The sequence below is a fragment of the Fukomys damarensis genome, unplaced genomic scaffold (assembly GCF_012274545.1).
Source record: "Fukomys damarensis isolate Sample0158 unplaced genomic scaffold, DMR_v1.0_HiC HiC_scaffold_16, whole genome shotgun sequence".
Classification (NCBI taxonomy): Eukaryota; Metazoa; Chordata; class Mammalia; order Rodentia; family Bathyergidae; genus Fukomys; species Fukomys damarensis.
Genome location: NW_022900928.1, coordinates 130,946,134 through 130,964,224, shown reverse-complemented (window position 1 = coordinate 130,964,224; position 18,091 = coordinate 130,946,134). Strand labels below are relative to the sequence as shown.

The 18,091-nt window shown below is 47.5% G+C and overlaps 1 protein-coding gene across 2 annotated transcripts in view; it reads right to left on the bottom strand.

The window, feature by feature from the left end:
* Positions 1 to 14,718, bottom strand: part of Trpm8 (transient receptor potential cation channel subfamily M member 8) — an 85,657-nt gene extending 70,939 nt beyond the window's left edge. Inside the window, exons 1-4 of one of the 2 annotated variants that reach the window (XM_033764714.1) lie at positions 14,628 to 14,698; positions 6,632 to 6,800; positions 5,670 to 5,791; positions 2,106 to 2,179 (exon numbers count right to left, since the gene is read on the bottom strand). In XM_033764714.1, the coding sequence (XP_033620605.1) occupies positions 2,106 to 2,179; positions 5,670 to 5,786 (191 nt within the window). In that variant the 5' untranslated portion in view covers positions 5,787 to 5,791; positions 6,632 to 6,800; positions 14,628 to 14,698. Of the gene's footprint in view, positions 1 to 2,105; positions 2,180 to 5,669; positions 5,792 to 6,631; positions 6,801 to 14,627 lie in introns of both variants that reach the window. The other variant, XM_033764712.1, reaches the window with a different exon arrangement.
* Between the last annotated feature and the right edge of the window lie 3,373 nt (positions 14,719 to 18,091).

Genomic DNA, 18,091 nt, shown 5'->3' with positions numbered 1-18,091 from the left:
TTAAGACAGGCCAATAAGAGCCATGATCACCAGCCCAGGACTTCTGGTGGGACTGCTAAGAACAAGGCCCTTGGCCCTAACTGGTAAAATGATAGAGAGATGATGACACATAAGCCAGATTCTAGACCATTTGTTCATTGTGTGTGAAGAGCCTGCTCACTACAGAAAGGCAGAAACAATGAGTGGAAAGGAACTGCCTGGGGAACTAAATGAATCCTGGATATGGCTTGTCCTTTTCAGCCATGAGAGCCTGGATGCACACCCCACAGACCCTCCACTTCTATCTAAGCTAATGAGAGAAGACATCTATAACTGAGGAAATGTTGATAAATTGGCCTGCCTACCGCAGTGTCGCAGTTAGAAACACAAACATTACTTTTGTTGAGATATACCCCAGAGTCTCAGGTGCTCAGAGGTGGGGTTTTCAGAAAGTAGGGGCACTATATTCACTAGTGGATTCATCATGCACTTATGGCTGAATGCGCTGTTAGGAGACAGTGCCTGGTTGGAGGCAGGTCACTGGGTGACCGGGAGAGATGTGTTCTTGTCTCAAGCTCCTTCCTTTCTTTCTCTCTGTTTCCCAGCTTCCATGGGTTGAGCAGCTTTGTCCTTCCACCATGCTGTTTCTGCCTTGGAGCCGGCTGATCATGGACTGAACCTTCTGACACTGTGAGTCAGAATACGGTGAACCAAAATAAACTTCTATTTTCAATTTTGTATGGCAGGTATTTGCCTCAGTGACAAAAAAAAAAAAAAAAAAAAAAAAAAAAAACAGTAACCAATACAGGCAGCTCGAAAGAGGAGGCACAACTTTTTTGGCTGATCTGCCAAATGATAATCACAGCTCCCTTGCAAGAGGATTTGCAGTATTACAGATCAAGTATATAATTGGTCCTACAACATAGTAGATGCTCAGAAAATATGGTCTGAGTGAATGAAGGGATCCAATGAGCATTGTCTACCAGTCAAAGAATAGAACGGCAAAACCCTTCAATGAACATTCACAGGATGAGTGGCTGACTTCCAGAGTTTATATTTTGTCAGAATGACTCATGAGGAAAAAGTTGACACCAGTGACAAAACAGAGATCTCCTAGCTTTTCTGCTGTTCTTTTTCTAACTTACACAAAGGCAGAAAATACATCAACTGAGAACCTTTTAAGCTGTGAGACATTCAGGGTAGGTGTTTTATTGCTTCAGCCTCGAATCCTTGACTCCTTACCATAACACATGAGGTGTGCTTTGCCAGGATTTTAGGGTAAGAGAATGCAGTTCAGGAAAAGCATAATTGGCTCAGAGTCTCGCGGCAAGCAGACAGCTGAGTCGAGGTTGGCACACAGCTGATTCTGATGCTCCTGCCCATTCTTCCATCCCTGTGCCATTCACACTTCCATGCAACAGAAGGCAAATTTTTACTGCTAACCTACAGCATCAACTTTTGGTCAGTTAATCGCGGCACTCTCTCCTCCACCGCCAACAGGTGGAAGACAAGGGGCTGAGAGGAACAAGAAGGGCCGGAGGTAGGGTTGAATAATTTAGACTCAAGTACGTCTTCTGCCAGAATGGCCAGCAGTCCTCAATCTGTCCACCCCCTCACTTGCTCATTAACACGTATTGAGGATCTTCTGTGTGTTGGCTGGGGGGTGGGCACACACTTCTGGAACTCAGTCTTGCTGTCCCCAAATGCATGAAAGCCAGAATAGATGAAGGAAGCCCAAGGACCACAGACGGGAGCAGAGCCAATGAGATGGACCTGGGCACCGGCAGGAGGTTGCCTAGCAGCTGCTATAAAACAGCGTTCATTGTCAAGGCCGCCGTGGTGGGCTCCTAGGCTCCAGGGAATACTGAGAAGAGTGCAGCCCCTCTCGGTAACGGTAAGGTTACCAGCTGCTGTGGTGCCAAAGCTAAGAACATACAGGGAATGGGGCAACTCAACAACTACAGCAAAGTACTTGCTAAGTCTTTCCTGATTACACACTGTTATTGGGAATTGTGAGCAGAAAACAACTTTAATAATGACCTGCTGAGCATTTGTCCATTGTGGCGGTGGTTCATAATAGCTGCTTTGTAGACAAGAAAGCAAAAATGGAGGGAAATTGTGCTTACGTGGCCTTGGAATCTTTGGTAAAGAAGACGCATTCTCGCTTCTTAAAATTTGCTTGAATGAAATTCACCAAGTCCTTTGAAGAAAGAACATTATGGAATAGCACATTACTAGTTCATTCTCATCCTCTGCTGAAATTATAAATACAAATATGTGCATTCATTCATGTTTTTTTTAAAAAGAGGCATACAGTTAAATTTTTATAACTAAATGCAGATTTTTCCAAAAGTGACTTAGATTTTTGTACCTAAATGGTAACATGCACACACTACCATTTTTCTGTCTCTAAGGTTACCAGGGCAAATATAAGCATTGCGTGATTCTTTAGCATAAAAAAAAAAATCAGTGCAGTTTTCCACCCCCTCTGCCTGTTTTCATAAAAGTAGATATATTCCAAAAACACTTTCCATCAGTGTCTTTATTTCCTCATGAGCTGGGCGCCTAGGCACATTGAGAAGTGATTCTGACAACCAATTAAAGCCTTCACAAAGGAAAACATTCCTTAAATTGTCAGAGCCACACTATTTGAACATGTATGAAAGCACAGACCATACCTACACCCTCCAAAGTGAGAGGAGATACTCGATAAATATATTAATCACCAGAAGATTGGAAAGCAATTTCTATAAGGACCAAGAATCACCAAGAATAAGATAACTAGCCCAATGGGAAAAAATAACAAAAGACAGGAGCAGACACTGAGTAAAAGAACACACAGATAACCCATCAACACAGAAAAGGAAGTTCAACCTCACTAGCAGGGAAGCACCTGTGAGATAAAGTCAAGGTGAGATTCCACTTCACACCCATCAGTTTTACGGAAAATAAAGAGAATTAATACCAAGCAGGGGTGAAGGGAGGGCCACAGGCTTCACGCTCACAGCAGGCACAGCCGCTCCTGAGAACTGTCCTGGATCACTGATGAAGCCATTTCCCTTCCCGAGAGCCCCTCATACAGAGAGGAACCTGTGCACCCAGAATTCCTTGTAGTGGAAGAGTTTTCAGCGCTGGAGGGTGTCTTTCCAAGGGGAGTTGGGGCGGCTAAGGCATCCCCTTTCCTACCTCCTGCAGGTCTCCAGATGCCAACAACAGGAGCGCTCAGACCATGCACAGCTGGCTGCATGGGACAGGCTGGCCACACTCAGCATCCCCCGCAGGCCATCACCAGCCATGCACTGCACTCAAGTCCTTGGTGTTGTGTCGTTTCCCCAACCCCACCCTGGGCAAGTCCCGAGGAATGTAAGAACAGAGGAGACCAGGGGTCCCTGCTTTCCCATCTTTTAGAAGGAGGTCTCCCATCAATCCTTTTCCTTAGAACCCAGGCCCACAAGGGAGACATGTTAGCCTCTCCTGGCCCACTTCAGCGCAGGCCGAATTTTCCACATTGCATTTTATTGCATACCCAAGAATGTCAGCAATGTCATTGTTCCTAAAGCAAAAGCCAGAAGCCAAATGTCCACTCTCCCAAGGCTGGGAAAGTAGTAGCACAGCAGTGGGATGAGTGGATAACTGTCATATGGATGAACGTGGGTGAGTCACTAAAACAGCGCTGAGGAACAAGATAGAAATCTACCGGATGTGTGCGGTGCATGCCTATGATCCTAGCAACGAAGGGGCCTGAGGCATGCAGATTATCATTGGAGGCCAGCCTGGGCCAATTAGAGACCTAGCAAGACCCCGTGTCAAAATAACCAAGTAAGGAAAATGACAAGGGATGTAGCTCAGGGCAAAACTGCAAAACTCTGCGTTCAATCCACAGTACTGCAGTGATGAAAGAAGAAGGAGGAGGAGGAGGAGGAGGAAGAAGAAGAAAAGGAAGATGAAGAGGAAGAGAAGAAGAGAGGAAGAGGGGAAGAGGAGAGGGGAGGGGAGGGAAAGAGGGAGGGGGCGGGGAAGATACATTGAAGAATAAGAATTCACAAAATGATACTCAAACCACAATACCATGTATTTCAAACAATGAGCAAAGTTGAGCATTATATTGTTAAAATTGTAAATAAAAGCAAGGAACAAGTGACCCAAAATTCAGGATAGTGCTTGTGATGACTGACAGGAGAGGGACTTCTGAAGCACCCTGACACCCTAATTCGAAGCTAGCACATTTGTGACGATATTCTCTAAGCTGGAAACATCCTCTTCTATGTCTATTTCACATGAAAAATTTAGAGAACAAAATAGTTCCTGTGCTCTTCTCTTGCAAAACATTTCCCAACTGTGGTGCCCATTTTGCTCCCTATTCTTTTGTGGACATATAATTAATCTTGAGACTACTTAGGGGAAACTGAAAACTCAGCTTAAGTTGTGAAGTCAGGGATCATTGAAGAGGGGTGGGGTGACTGCTTTGTTGCTGAGAATTCCCTCTGAGACTCACTCTGCAGACCTGTGATGCATGGGCTGAGGCAGAAGCCCGGGGGGTCCTGGAGGTCTGCACAGGCTGCCTGCACGGAGGAGGAGGATCTGGGACAATAGGAGGGGGACACGGGGGACAGCGGCCTGGCAGGAGGAAGCAGCAGTTTTCTTCCGGGACACTGATGCCTGGGACCAACAGGGCTGTGGGGATGGGGCTCGGGAGAGCTTCATGGCCTGGGGTCAGAGCAGAGGAAAGCAAGAGGTAAGAAGACTGGGGAAGCCACTACCACCTCTCCCCGCTCTCTCTCTCTCCCTCATGGGGCTGGGACTCAGGTGAGGCTTGGGAGCAAAAGCCACTGAAGCACTCAGTCCTTGAGACCCGCAAGTGCAGGGTGGCACCAGAAAGCGGGAGCCCCTCCTTTCCACACCTGGGTACCTCCCCTGCTGGTCTGATTGCTGGGAGGCGGACCTTGGCTGGAGGAGGGCAGGAGGCTTTTGCACGTCTGTGTGACTCCTCTCAAGCCACCACCCCTCGCTGCCTTTGTCTGCAAAGTTAGCTGCTGTCTCAACTTTTCACAGTGTACTCAGAGGGACCGGATGTCAGACGGCACTGCGGCAGGCAGTGAGAGCGTAAGAAGGGCCTGGGAGTGTAGAAAACCTGTGGGCTAGGGGACCGCATATGGCCTCAGCAGATTCGAGGGGCCGGCTCCTGTTGGCGCACAGCTCCGCTCCCTTGAGAGCCATGCTGGGCATGTCTAAGCGCTGAAGACCACAGGGACACCGGCTCAGGAAGAGGACAGATGGGACGAAGAGTCTGATGAGAAAGGAAACCACAAGAACGAAATCCAAGCACCACACCTGAGAGCCTGGGTGCTGATCTCGGCAGTGGACCTGGGATCCAGAATCAAGGCTGAACCCATCGAATAGACAGCAAGAGCACTCAGCACGAAACAATGAACCACATATTAAAGTTTCCTGAAAGCCATTATTATCCAGTGATTTGTCAAAGTGACAGCTGTACACAACCCTGAAGGAGAAACGTGTAAAAAACAACGCAGAAATGAAAATGCTTCTACAGTCTACGGAAACAAGGATTCGCGCCACAAACAGTACGCGGTTCATGGAGTTTGCCTAAAATGTTAACGAAGGCAGATCAATCCCTGAGTAATCCTGACAGCCAGAGTGGCACTTTGCTGCCTGGTGGGGCTCTGACTTACGCTGTCACTGTAGGACACATCCGTGCTCCGAGACACGCTGGAGTACAATGTCCTTGTGCTGCCCAGCGTGCCGTTCCTCCTGCTCCGCATGCTGAACCGGGCTCCCTCGAAGGACATCTTTCCTGCGGAGGTTTGGGAACAGATGTGACCTCACCGCTTTGCTCCAGCTCCCCTCCCTCTGTCCTCTTCCCCTGGCCACATGCAGGGTCCCATGGTCCACTCAGCCCCCCACAGTAACTGTGCCCCTGTCCCTAAGGACCCAGCTAGTGGCCCAGCCCTGCGGTGCAACCTCCCTGTCCCTCAGGCCTGGTGCTGGCCCAAGGCTGCAGTGTGCGTGGCACCTCCTGAGGATGTGCTGAGCTGCACCCACACCCTCAGCATCACACCCTGGACCTGCACAGCTGCTGCTGCACTGACCAGCTGGGGAGAACTGGCAGCTCATAGGGGCTGAAGATGTGGCTGTCAGGGAGGCAGAGAATCCTGGCTCTGACAGCCAAACCAAGCGGGGAAGGGGCCTTGAAAGATCAGAGCCCCCAGGTCCCCCCTGAGACTCTGCAGCTGGCAAGTGGACCTCAGGGACACCAGCACTTTCCTCTCAGGCTCTGGCACAGGCCGTCCTCCTGCCCTGAGCAAGCCTCATCCGTCCAGGGGTTGCATCTCCCTCCAGGATGCTCCTAGATCCTTGAGAAGGCCCCTCCCTTCTGTCTGCAAACTGAGACACAGACCCATGTCCCAAGCCACAGACAAAACACACAGAAGGCTGGCTCTACCTCTTCCAGCTTGCCCTGCAGAGTAGGTAAACAGGACATTTTGGAACAAAGCATCCCCTCCCCTTACACCCACACCACCCCACACTACTCCAGGGACCACACGCCTCCCTCTCTGTCCCCACTATAACCAGGAGTAGTCCTTCCTCCCACCCCTCTGAGCCGCATGGATCACCAATCACCTCCAGTCATCACCTGGGCTCAGCCGCCTGACGACAGCCTCTCCTTTCCTCTGGGCGCAGCCTTCCCGGCCACAGCCCCCTCTCTGCCAGGCCAAGTCCTGTCTTCCTCCTGCTCTCAGCTTACACTTCCTTTCTTAGGGAAATGCCACAGAATGCCAAGCTGGGGTGGGCTCCTGGGGTGCCTGTTCCCAAAACATGTCCCCACAGCACCAAACTTTAGTGTCAAGATTATGCCAGCCCCTGTCCCCTCCGTGAGGCCAGGACCCTGCCTACCCAGTTCACATGGGGCCTGGCATGAAGTGGACCATATAGGCATTTATTGGGTTGCAAATCCTCTTTCACTTTGCAAACTACCTGGGATCCCCCAGCCCTGGCCAGCACAGAACCCTCCTGCCCCAGGGGAGCCTCAACACCTCCTTCAACCCCTCTGAAATGGGCGGCCCAGACTGTTTAAAGTCGTGAGTGCATCGTTTACTTCTCTCCCCAGGCATTTCAAAGAAACGATCAGTGTATTAATTGGTACTTTACATACATTATTGTAAAACCGCAAATCAATCCTGCAAGGTATCCACGATGATTCTCATCAGCAAATTGCTCCTAAGTGGGGCGCCAATGGTTAGGAAGTGATTGCATTTGCCTTGCCATGAAAAATGGCTTGATTTGTTATGAAGGAAAAAGTGCATTGTCGCTTTTGAATCTCATTTCCACCAAAGAAGAAATGAAAACGCTGCATGAGCCGCACAGCCAGCAGCCCTGCGCTGACGTGTCACGAGCATTAGTTTCTACCTGGCCACCTGAGGCTATGAGCACTCGAGTTGGATAAGAGGCCAGGTGTCCTTGACAATGTCTTGCTCGACATGCATTCGGGGCCCCTGCAAGGGTACTGAGCTCCCTGTGCAGCCTTTCAGGATTTAAGGGCTCTGGTGTGGAAGAAGCTGAGCAGTTAGAAGAAGAAACTGAAAGCCCAAGACCTGAGGGAAATGATTAGGAGAGATCTCTCAAAGGAGGGGGATGGAATGTTGTAATTATAATAGCAGCAAGGAATGGAAGGGGCTCATGGGACAAGTGAGAATGATCAGGTTGTCAGCACTCTGTGGAAAATTTGAAGATAAATGACAGTCAGCAAGACCATACACAGACTGAAGAAAGACTGATCCCGGGCATGCGATCCGTTTTCCATCCCCATCATCATAGCGACCTTCAGACTCTTAATCCAGAGAAGAAGGCCAAGCTGTCCAAAATCAGGGGCATTGTGTGGGGTTGGAGGCTTCCCTCGATGGCTAGGGATAGGGCTGGGGTGAGGGTACAGGTTTCAAAAGGAGGTTCTTGGGGCCTCCCTGCTGTGGAGGACTTGGGATCCTGCTCTAGGCCAACAGGACCAGGGCTGGCTTCATCGGAATTCTAGAAGGAGGAAATAGGTGGGAGCATCTACTCTGGGTCTCTTGGTCCACTCTGAGCATTGGCTCTGGTCTCCTGAGGGGCATGGACAGCCAGAAGGATTTCTTTGGCTTCATTCCCTTGGAAAGGATAAGACAGCCACTACTTTACTACAGCAAAAATAAGCTTTTAGATGGCTTACCAAGCATAGTACTCTGGAAGTTAAGTTTCATGGACTTGCTCATGACAACCTCACCAGATAGGAGCCCGAGCTTGACATAGAACTGAAAAAATAAGGTTCATGATTCCAAAACTCTAACGTGGTAAAATATCATATGAAAAAACAATAACCATAATCTGTAATTCTCAAACTCTTGAAATCTCACCAGTGTGTCTCTGGGATGTTATCTCTTTCCACGGAATCAAATTTTCAGTATTTGGCTTTTACATAAGAAGAGGCCCTGATGGTTCTCCCATTTGGAAAGCCATGGAGAGCAGGGCTCTGTGGTACAGGTGTAGAGTGAACGGCCTGCTTCCTTCTTCATCTTCAGTCCCATCTTTGAGTATTTCTCTGACTGAATGCAACTTCCCGTAGGAGTAGGAAATGAAGTCAAGCAAAGGAGAATCCCTAATATGCACTCACCCTCCCAAGGTGACCTCCCAGTCACAAATCTACTAGTACAGTGCTATCAGGGAAGCCCCCCGAGGTCAGATGATGACATTTGGCAAGGATGACTTCAAGTGGCTCATACACCCTGTTCTTTATGTCACTCTGCTCCTGGAACACCCTGGGGATCAGAAAGCTCCTGCGTCCTCCATGAGTCAGAGATTCAAAAGCCCATGAGGAAGTGAAAGGTGGATTTGAATGGTTAAAAAGACAACGTCAAGAAGAATTCAAATAAATGCACGAAGTTGCATCTCTCCTACAACAAAACTCAGAAGGAAATCAGCAAGACAGTGATACAGAAAAACCAAAGCAATAGATAAGCAAGGGTTTTGGAGTCTGGAAAAATAAAACAAAACCAGCTGAGGCTGGGCTCCACCTCTAACTAGCAACTGGCTTTACCTCTTTGACTCTCAACTTCCACCCTCCCTCCCCGTAGATTTCCTGTGAGGATTTAAGAGGGTGATTTGTTGCAGACTTGGCCCAATGCTTGAGTTACCTGAAAGTCAGTGCATTATCGTGACTGCTATGCTAGTGTTGGGACTTTATAAGAGCAGTAAGTGAGGGGTAAGAGGAAAAGGGAAGCGACAGGGAAAATCAGTGACACACAGCACCTTCACAGCCTCCCCCTCTCACTCAGGAAGAAGATTGTTATATCTACTCAATTCCCAGGGCCTGTGTGGATGAAATGTTGGGAGGTCTTCAGAGAGCCTGATGACATTTGTGTCTGAAAGGGCCAGAAGCAGTCACAGATAAATGAGTGTGGGACAGAAGCAGGTGAGGAGCAGAGGCTATGCAAGTGGAGACTGAGAGATGAGAACAGACTTGATGAAGAGAGTAGTCATTCCCAGGATTGGGCTCTTCTGGGAATGTCGGACAGAGTATCCCTCACTCCTAGGAATGGGCTGTTCTGGGATTGTCGGACAGAGTATCCCATCCCTCCTCAGATGTGGGCCTTGTCCTGCCCTCAGGGTGCAGTCAACGTGGGCCTCTCCAACATGGCGACTTGCTTGATCAAAGCAAAGAGTTGAGAAGGTGACAGAGAGCATGTGCTGGCAAGACCAAGTCAATCCTGTGTCATCGAATCACGGAAGTGACAACCCATCACCTTTGCCACGTCCTACCAATGAGAACAAATCACTAGGTCCAGTCCACACTCAAGAGGAGGAGTCTTCACAAGGGCATCAAATGCCATAGAGTTGTGCCTATCATCTCCCCTTTTAACTTACACTTAGCACCAAAGTTCTTGCTTCGTCGGACCTGAATATCTTTATGATCTAGCATCATGCCAAGAGGTGCCATGAGGCTTTATTTGGGTTCTACGACGTAGAAATCAAAGCAGAATCTGTGAGGCATCTGAGGCAGAAATGCTGAGGGAGGAAGCAGTGACTGACTCACAGGTAACCAGACTCACCATGCACCCTCGGAAAGCTAACCTGGTGTTGGCTCACGGTGGCTGATCTTCCAGCTGTCTGGGCCACCAACCCTGACACTTAATATCCCATGTTTTTATGGTGGCCAATTTCCTCTGGATATAGACCAGATTGTTGTTATTAAGTTGTCCTTTTTAGATTACATATTTTTGCCTCTGAGAGTCAATTTTATCTTGATATTAATTTTCAACTGTGTTTTTCACACTCATTTACACATAGCCCTCTCTGCTTCAGTGGCAGGTGTGGTCAGTATGAGCCCATCCATTCCAACATGTCCATCCCACCTAGGGGTCACCTCTGGGGTGACCTCTGGGAGTCAAGGTGGAAATCACATGCTTGAGGAGGTTGGTTTCTATATGAAGGGCATTTTAGTGCCTTCTCACATGGCCAACTTGACCAATACTTTTCCTTCAAACATGGTTCCATGTATTTTATATTTTGAAGCCTGTAAAGGAAAAATCTGAGGATACCTTCACCACTATTCTTTCCATCTAACATTTGGATGCAGGCTGCTTCCCAAGACCCATCAATGCATAATGAAGGCAAGAGAGAAGGAAGAAGGAGCTCAGAATAGAGGCCCCATGACCCATGGGTGAAGTTCCTCTCAGAGCCAGCCCCAGTCCTCACTTCTACACGAAATCTTCACCCTGGACCGGTGGAGCAAAGAATGCATCCCAGATGCAACAGCACTAGTAAATGGACAGGAGAAACCTCCCCTAAGCTAAGCAAAAACTTGAGTCTCCACAACAGAAATCCCACTGAGTCTGATGCTGGGGAAGAATTATACAGCCAGAGGCCTCCTGGTAAATTTATTTAAGTATAAACATCAAACCAGTTATACATGCAATGTAACAGGGAAAAATTGTGAAGGAGGGAAATCAGGTTGGTACCAAAGTTCTCCTCTTCCAAACTACCTGTGTTAGCTAGAAGAAGAAGGAGAATATTTGCATTTTTTTTTAGAGCAAAAAGATTGTGGTCTAAGAATTGTATCCTCTGCCAATTCAACTGTGATTGCAGCAAAAGGAAATACTCAATAATATGATAAACAAGTGAGGAAACAACCCCAAGTCACAAAACCCAGTTCAGAGGGACTGGAGGAAGTGAGTAAGCAATGGATCTAAATAATTCTTTCAGTTTGATCTCTATGCATGCAATTTTAAAGAAACTTATAAAAATATTATGCACTACAGAAGAGCCAAAGAGGAAGCAGTGAGCACAGTTTAAAAGGAGAGAAACCTGGGAATGTGAGATGCTCCACCCCTCTGCCAATCACACGGGAACGCCTATCGTAAGGTCCTGGCAACTGGGGAGGCCAGAAACCAGACCCTCATCGCGATTGAGGCCCAAGCAAAGAGAACATGGTCACACATGCCCTGATGGCGTAGGAAGAACTTCAGCCACTGAGGGGAGAGGCCTTGGGAAGGTGGGTGTGGCTCCAACTGGGCACAAAGAGAGGTCTCGGTGGTGGAAAAGTGCCATAACTTGATGGTGGTGGTGGCCGCACAGCCCACTCGTGTGATAACATTGCATAAAATGATGCGCACACAGCAAGGTGTGCAAAAAATGGCTACTGAAATCTCAATAGACTGTGTAGCTCGGGCCAGTGTCAGCTCCCTGGTGTGGTCTTGTCCAATACTGTGCTCTTGGGCCCTGGAACTCCTCCCAGAACTCCATCCTGTTTTTCCAACTTCCTGTGAAACTATAGTCATTTCCACACAATAAGAGAAAAAAAATTCCTGAGCTGACACTCTGGGCCTTGGGCACAGCCACCCAGTGCCTGTGGCACCAAACACTGTACAGCTGTCCCTGAGAACATTCTGAACACAAGATGAAGCTGTTTCCCTACTGCAAAAACCCACTGGCCCCAAATGAGGGGCCTCAAGAGAGAAACCTGAGAGTGACCAGGACCAGGACAAACTTAGCCACGAGAAAGCTTTGCTTCCCTATTCTACATATATCTCGATTACTTTTATCATCTTTCCTCTCAAAGACTTCAGATAAGCCTCACGTTTCCAGTAGATCCTAATACCCACCCTGAATGAGAGCACAGTGGAAAACACCATCAGGCAGACACCTGAAACACCACCCACATTTCCCACAAAGGGTCCCCAAAGACCTTCAACCAGCTCAGCCAGGAGTTGGGGGGGGCGTCTTCAAGCTGAACACCGCAGTTCCTCTCTCCCGGCTCCCACCCCAGGCTCCCTCATCAGGCTTTGGAGCTCAGACCCCTAGATCCACCCCAAGTGTGCTGCAGATCTGGACCAGGGCCCGAACCCTGCTCCTGTCCGGTTCTTAGGGTTTCTCGGGACGCTGGCCCCGGGACACTCAGAGAACCGCTGGTCCACACAAGGGTGCTGCACGTGATACCATCAGCCCTCCATCCCTCTGCTCCAAGCATTTCAGAACCTGTAATAAAATCTTTTTAAAACATAAACATGCAGTTGTGGGACGTAAGGCAACATCATGCACACTTTGGCTTGCTCTTCCTCTGTAAGCACGACTTGAATCCATCCACAGTACGTTCATTCTACTGGTACACGAAACACACACCTTCATCAGGACAGCAGCACCACCTTGTGTCAACCCCTCCGACCTCCCCAAAGTCACACAGCTGATAAATCTAGGATGTAGGATTCAAACCCAAGCAGGCTGGCCCCTAGAGCCTAACCTTTAAGCTTTAAATAGCTCTGTGCCACTTCGATACCTTTTGGGAAGAGATAGAATATAATTTTTACTCTATGAATACATTATCAAAACTTCAGTGACTAGGAAGCTCATTTTGTTGGCTGGAGGAGAGGTCTGGCTGCTCTTACTTTTATTATGGGTGCTCATGAATAATTTTCATTAATCTAGAAGTCACCATTAACAACAGAACATTCTTACATCCTCTGAGCTCAGTAGCAAAAAAAAAAAAAGGTCAGTCTGGTCTGTGATTGTCCTAGGCTGAAAGTGGCATTTGGCTTGTTTTAAAAATTGCTTTTGAGTTCCTCCCTTACAGGGACCAAATGGGTCCTAATATGTCGTCTGCAAACAAAATGGGTCTCTTTATGAGACAATGAAAAAATAAATGTTGACATGAATGAATAAGCACAAGGTCCTCCTTACAGAGCCCTGAATGAGAGGGAGGTGGTTGTCCGAGCTGGGAGGAGAAGGCTCCATCTGAAAGGCCCTGCACAATCCCTGGCCATCTCCTCTTCAAGGCCATCAATCATTCATGGTAATGGTGCAGGTGACACTTGCAAAGACTTCAAATATAAATGACACCATCGGAGACACCTCCACTGCACTCATTCTTGCCAGAGCACTTCGGAGATGCGTGTGTGCAGGTCACCAGGACCTGCACCCTTTTCCCCACCTCTCATCAGGCCCTGGATGGAGCACTGAGGTGCTCTTTGCAGTGAGAATTCTCTCCTGTTTTCTCATCGCCTCTGCCAGCCACAGTCTGACCGTTTGAACAGATGGGTAAAACTGAGGAGGGGAGGGGTGGCAAAGACCCACAGAGGCTCTGGAGGTCACTGATCCCAGGGTTTCCACCCCGAAGAGCAGGGGAGAGAGATGGAGGGGCACAGACAGCAAGTGATGCTAGACTGAGCTGAGAGCTTCCTAGAATAAGGGACAGGGAGAGGTCCGAACAGAGCCCAAAAGCCCTGCTGTCCTCACAGGCGCCAAGAAAAGCATCAATTCTTAGGCAAGACAAAAGAAATTAATAATAGATGATAATAACTTTCTTCCAAATTCTAAAGAATTATCAGTCCAAAGTCACAACTCTAGAAGGAGTTCTTTACACCCTCAAAATTTTGTTCAGCTAAAAGTGTCGTGGTGAGTATATTTAAATTAGCAAGCAAAGGACAGACCTAAGGAGCGACCCTTATCTTCTGCGCAGTGCAAGGATCTTAATGCCAAAAAAAAAAGTCAGCATTGGCTATAATGGACTTAAAATTAAATAGAAATAAAATCTTTAATTATTCATCCAACCCCTCACTGTTTCTCTCTGGCTTCTAAATAATACAAATGATGAGCATGTTTCAACAAACTAAAAGAATGAAGGAGCCACTGTGTGTAAAAACAAGTCAAATACAGTTTTCTCCTCTTTTCATTGGCGTGTTCTTTCTCAGTGTTAATTCATATCTCATCATAGTCTTGATTTAAGGAAAACTCATTTTATTATGTTGTGAGAACACAGCATTGACTTAGGGTGTCAGTTGCCAAGTTAGGGTGCCAATGAATTTTTTAGTAAAGCTCACTTGAGGAAATTTCAAACTCTGCCAGTCAGAAAAAGGAAACTATATTTAAAGTCCTTCAAAAATCCAGCATTTATTTCTACGTTTCTAAATAAAGCCCACAGGCAGAGTAGATAAGTCTGCACACCAGCAGTCTGCTTGTGTCCCCAGCTCTTTGAAAAGCTCCAAATTATTTTAAATCTTCAGAGACAAACTACATGATGTCCTTCACAGAGGCACTAAACATGTCAATTCTACAGGGTACAGCCAGGGCAAGGTTTGTGGAAAGAGAGAAAGTAAAAGCTGGTAACATACCCATGAGTGGCGGTTTCTTCTCAGGCAGGATTTTCCTTTTCTCCAAAGTCTGCTGGTCTCTTTTACTTGCAGGAGAAGGGAGGGAGGTTCTTATAAGGAGAGTTCATGGCCCCGCCTTCTTTTAAGAAGAGGAATGAAAAATCTTAGCCCACTGGAAGAAAATTCTTGAAGCCACACCACACAGGAGCACCTGAACAGCAGACAACAAGAGAGGAATGTGTAATCATAGGACCCCGAGTATTACATGCAAATAAATAAGGTAATGGTACTCAATCCCCACTCTCTGTTTGCCGGTAAGATCGCAGCGTTAAACCATACCAAAACTTAACTTCTACAATGAGTGGCACATCTTCAAAACCACAGATGAAGTGGGAAGTGCCCGTTATGGCAAACAATGAGAAGATTAATTAATAGATTAAAAGCTCTTAATTAAGACGAGAGAAAAAAATATTCAATAGAGGCAATTTAAAGAACTCTGCCTTTTTGTGGTTTGTATTAACTCTCTCCACACCAGCGTATATTCGTTACTGGGTTAGTGACCCAGGGTTTGAGGGATGGACATCCTGGCAGGTGATCCAGGCTGGTTTATTAATTCACATTTCCCTCCATGACTCCTTTAAACCACTTTGCCTTTGTAAAACTCTTATCAGGAGAGGAGTAGGAGCTGCCAGCGGACAGCTTCAGTCTTCAACAAGGCACCACCAGCATAATAGTTTTGTTAAAACTAATGGTCCTAGAGTATTATTCTTGTTATATGTTTAGGTATGAAGTGTACACTACTGACAAGTAGAAATAGGGGAGTGGACTTTATCTTTGAGGGTGCTCAATAATTATTGAATGAAGAAATGGGAGGCAGTGAGGATTGAAGGAAGAGTATATAATGACAAGCAAGCCAAAGCCAAGGGAGAGCTCATGCTTAAGACCGGACAGTTGCATGAATATAGGTGGGGCGTCAAAAGCAGCAAAGATGCGGCAGAAATTCGGGCAGTCGACAAGCAATTGGCACAGTTTGCAGGCCAAGAGTTGCTTGCCATGGGAAGTCCCGTTTTGCACAGTGGCAGGTGTGGAGCCATTGTGCCGTCTGAGTCCAGAGCTGAGGAAATATCCCCACTCCAGACATTGCCATGGTGTCTTTGTCATGGCTTCATGTAAAAGCCTGCGCGGGAGAGTCAATCTGTCTCCAACACCCATTAGTATCCTGGGCTAACGTGGTGTCATTCTTGATGCTATCGCATTATTACAAAAAAAAAAAATACGAATGTTCTTATAATCCCAATAGGTGTTCTCCATTGGACAGCAATGACTAATGATAAAAACGAGCCATCGCCTACACTGGAAACTGAACGAGTGCTCAATAGCTGGTGATGAGATGACGCGAAGTTCTGGGGAAACAGACTATCCCGACGGGATGTTCGTGACTAGAACAAGAGGAGCTCATGTCAGCTGTGTGCCCGAGGGGCAGATTTTTCTCAGGCTTCCTGGAAGGCATAGGGCTCCCCTGAGCCTGGGTGAGGAGACTGTTGCTGCCCATCCTCTCTCTTGGACCCACCAGCCAAACAGCACTTTGGAAGTCAAATGCTCCTGCGAGAGCCAGGCGCTTATGTCTTTGCGGCAGAGAAGCCAAGTCTTAGCTTCTGTTGTTTAACATGTGTGGGCTGACTTTAATTCCACTGCATTATTCCAGACACCAGGCACCCCCACTGGGCTCCCCAAGCTGCAGCGGTCCCTTAGGAGCTCACACACCACCCTAACACCAGGTTTCTTCCACACTGATTAGCGGAGTAGAAGAATTCTGACCTTCTCGGTGCCCTTAGAGAACTTCCTCCGTATTTAAAATTCCTTCTGCTCCGATAGGAAAACCAGTATTTCCTGACACATAATCAGGATAAAAGGGGGAGGTCAGCCATGCCTTTGCTTTAAACAAAGCTTAAACATACAGTATTTTTAATAGGAAGTTTAGATCTCAGCTACAGTAAGGGCTGGATGTTCCAAATATTGCTTTTATTAAGCATCCAGGATACACAAGCATCTGACCTAGGTTAAGCCATTTGTACTTGTAAGTGTTAGAGTTGGATGCATTCGTAAAACCGTGTTCATTGACATCTAGAAGTCAACAGTGATTCTGCCATGGTCCTCACTGTGAATCTGCAAGGTGGAACGGCTGCTCCACACCGTCCAGGTTGAGATCTTCCTGCTGTCAAAGCAGCTTGTGGGCCTGTGCTAAAGAAGTTTTGTGTGGAAGTAGCCCCTGGCTAGATCTCTAGCTCCTCGAGTTTTTTAGGGATGTCCAAAAGGAGAGGTGGCCAAACCAGGGCCAGCAGAAGAGAATGCCATCCGTGGGTGTCTGCCACTCTCCTTCCAACTTGCTTCGATTCTAACCATGAAGCCTTTGTGTGCCTTCTCCTCACACTACCGCCAGAGTGCAATTAGAAGTTGATGAAACGGGAGACAGCAATGCACATGGATTCACGATGAAGCAGGCTGAGCACAGAGGAATATTTTTGTACCAATGGAGATAAATATGGGCAAAGGCTGCAAAGAGAGGTAGGATTTGAGCAGTGACTCTTACAGAAAGTATCTTCAACTCGGGCAGGCACTCCCTGAAAAAGAAGGACGGAAGACTCAAGACTGAAGTCTCCAACCCAAATACTCCAAAGGTCAGACAGATGAAGGTAGTGAATACAGGGGTCAAGCACCAGGGAAGGGTGGATGCTGGGGAGAACTGGGAATCAGGAGCCATGAGGGAGGCGGTCCCGCCAGAAAGGAGAGGCAGAGAAATCCCAAAATCTCCCTCCGAGTAAATCCCAGGACTGAAATTCCCTACACCCCTAGGACTTCCTTCCCTCCCAGAAGTCCACCCAGCATTTCTCTCCTTAGCTTGCAGCGTAGACAGCGCCCATGAGGGATCTTCAGAGACATAAAGGCATTGGCAAGCAGAACCTAAATCCTGCTTTGGAAACCACCCAGTTGATCTAGGAAGGACAACCAAGAGAGAGAAGAGAGTGAGAAAAAAAAAAAAAAAAGAATGACAGTGAGGCATAAAATGAAGAGTCACGTAAGTGAGGAAAATGGGCTAAAATTATCCCAGGAGCCTGAGACACACAGGCTAAGGAGGACACTGAAAATGAGAGGGGGACATGGATTTGGCCGGCCAGGTGACACCCTACCGATCTGTGCTGAGAGAGAGAGACCTGTAGGCTCAGAGTCACAGAAAGAGTAGACACTGCTGGAGAGGTGCCCTGTGGGGGTCTTGGGTCCGGAAGGGTCAGTGCCTGCCATGCATGAAGACAGGCAGACACTCCTGTGGACACTTACTGCATGTGCTGGAGGAGACCTGGCTCCCAGGCCTTGGAGTAGTTAGAGCACTAGGTGCCTGAAGAAGTGATTAAGGTAAAGAAGGCTATTGGGTTGGGTTCTGACCCTGTATGAGAGGTGTCTTTTTTTTTTTTTTTTTTTTTTTTTTT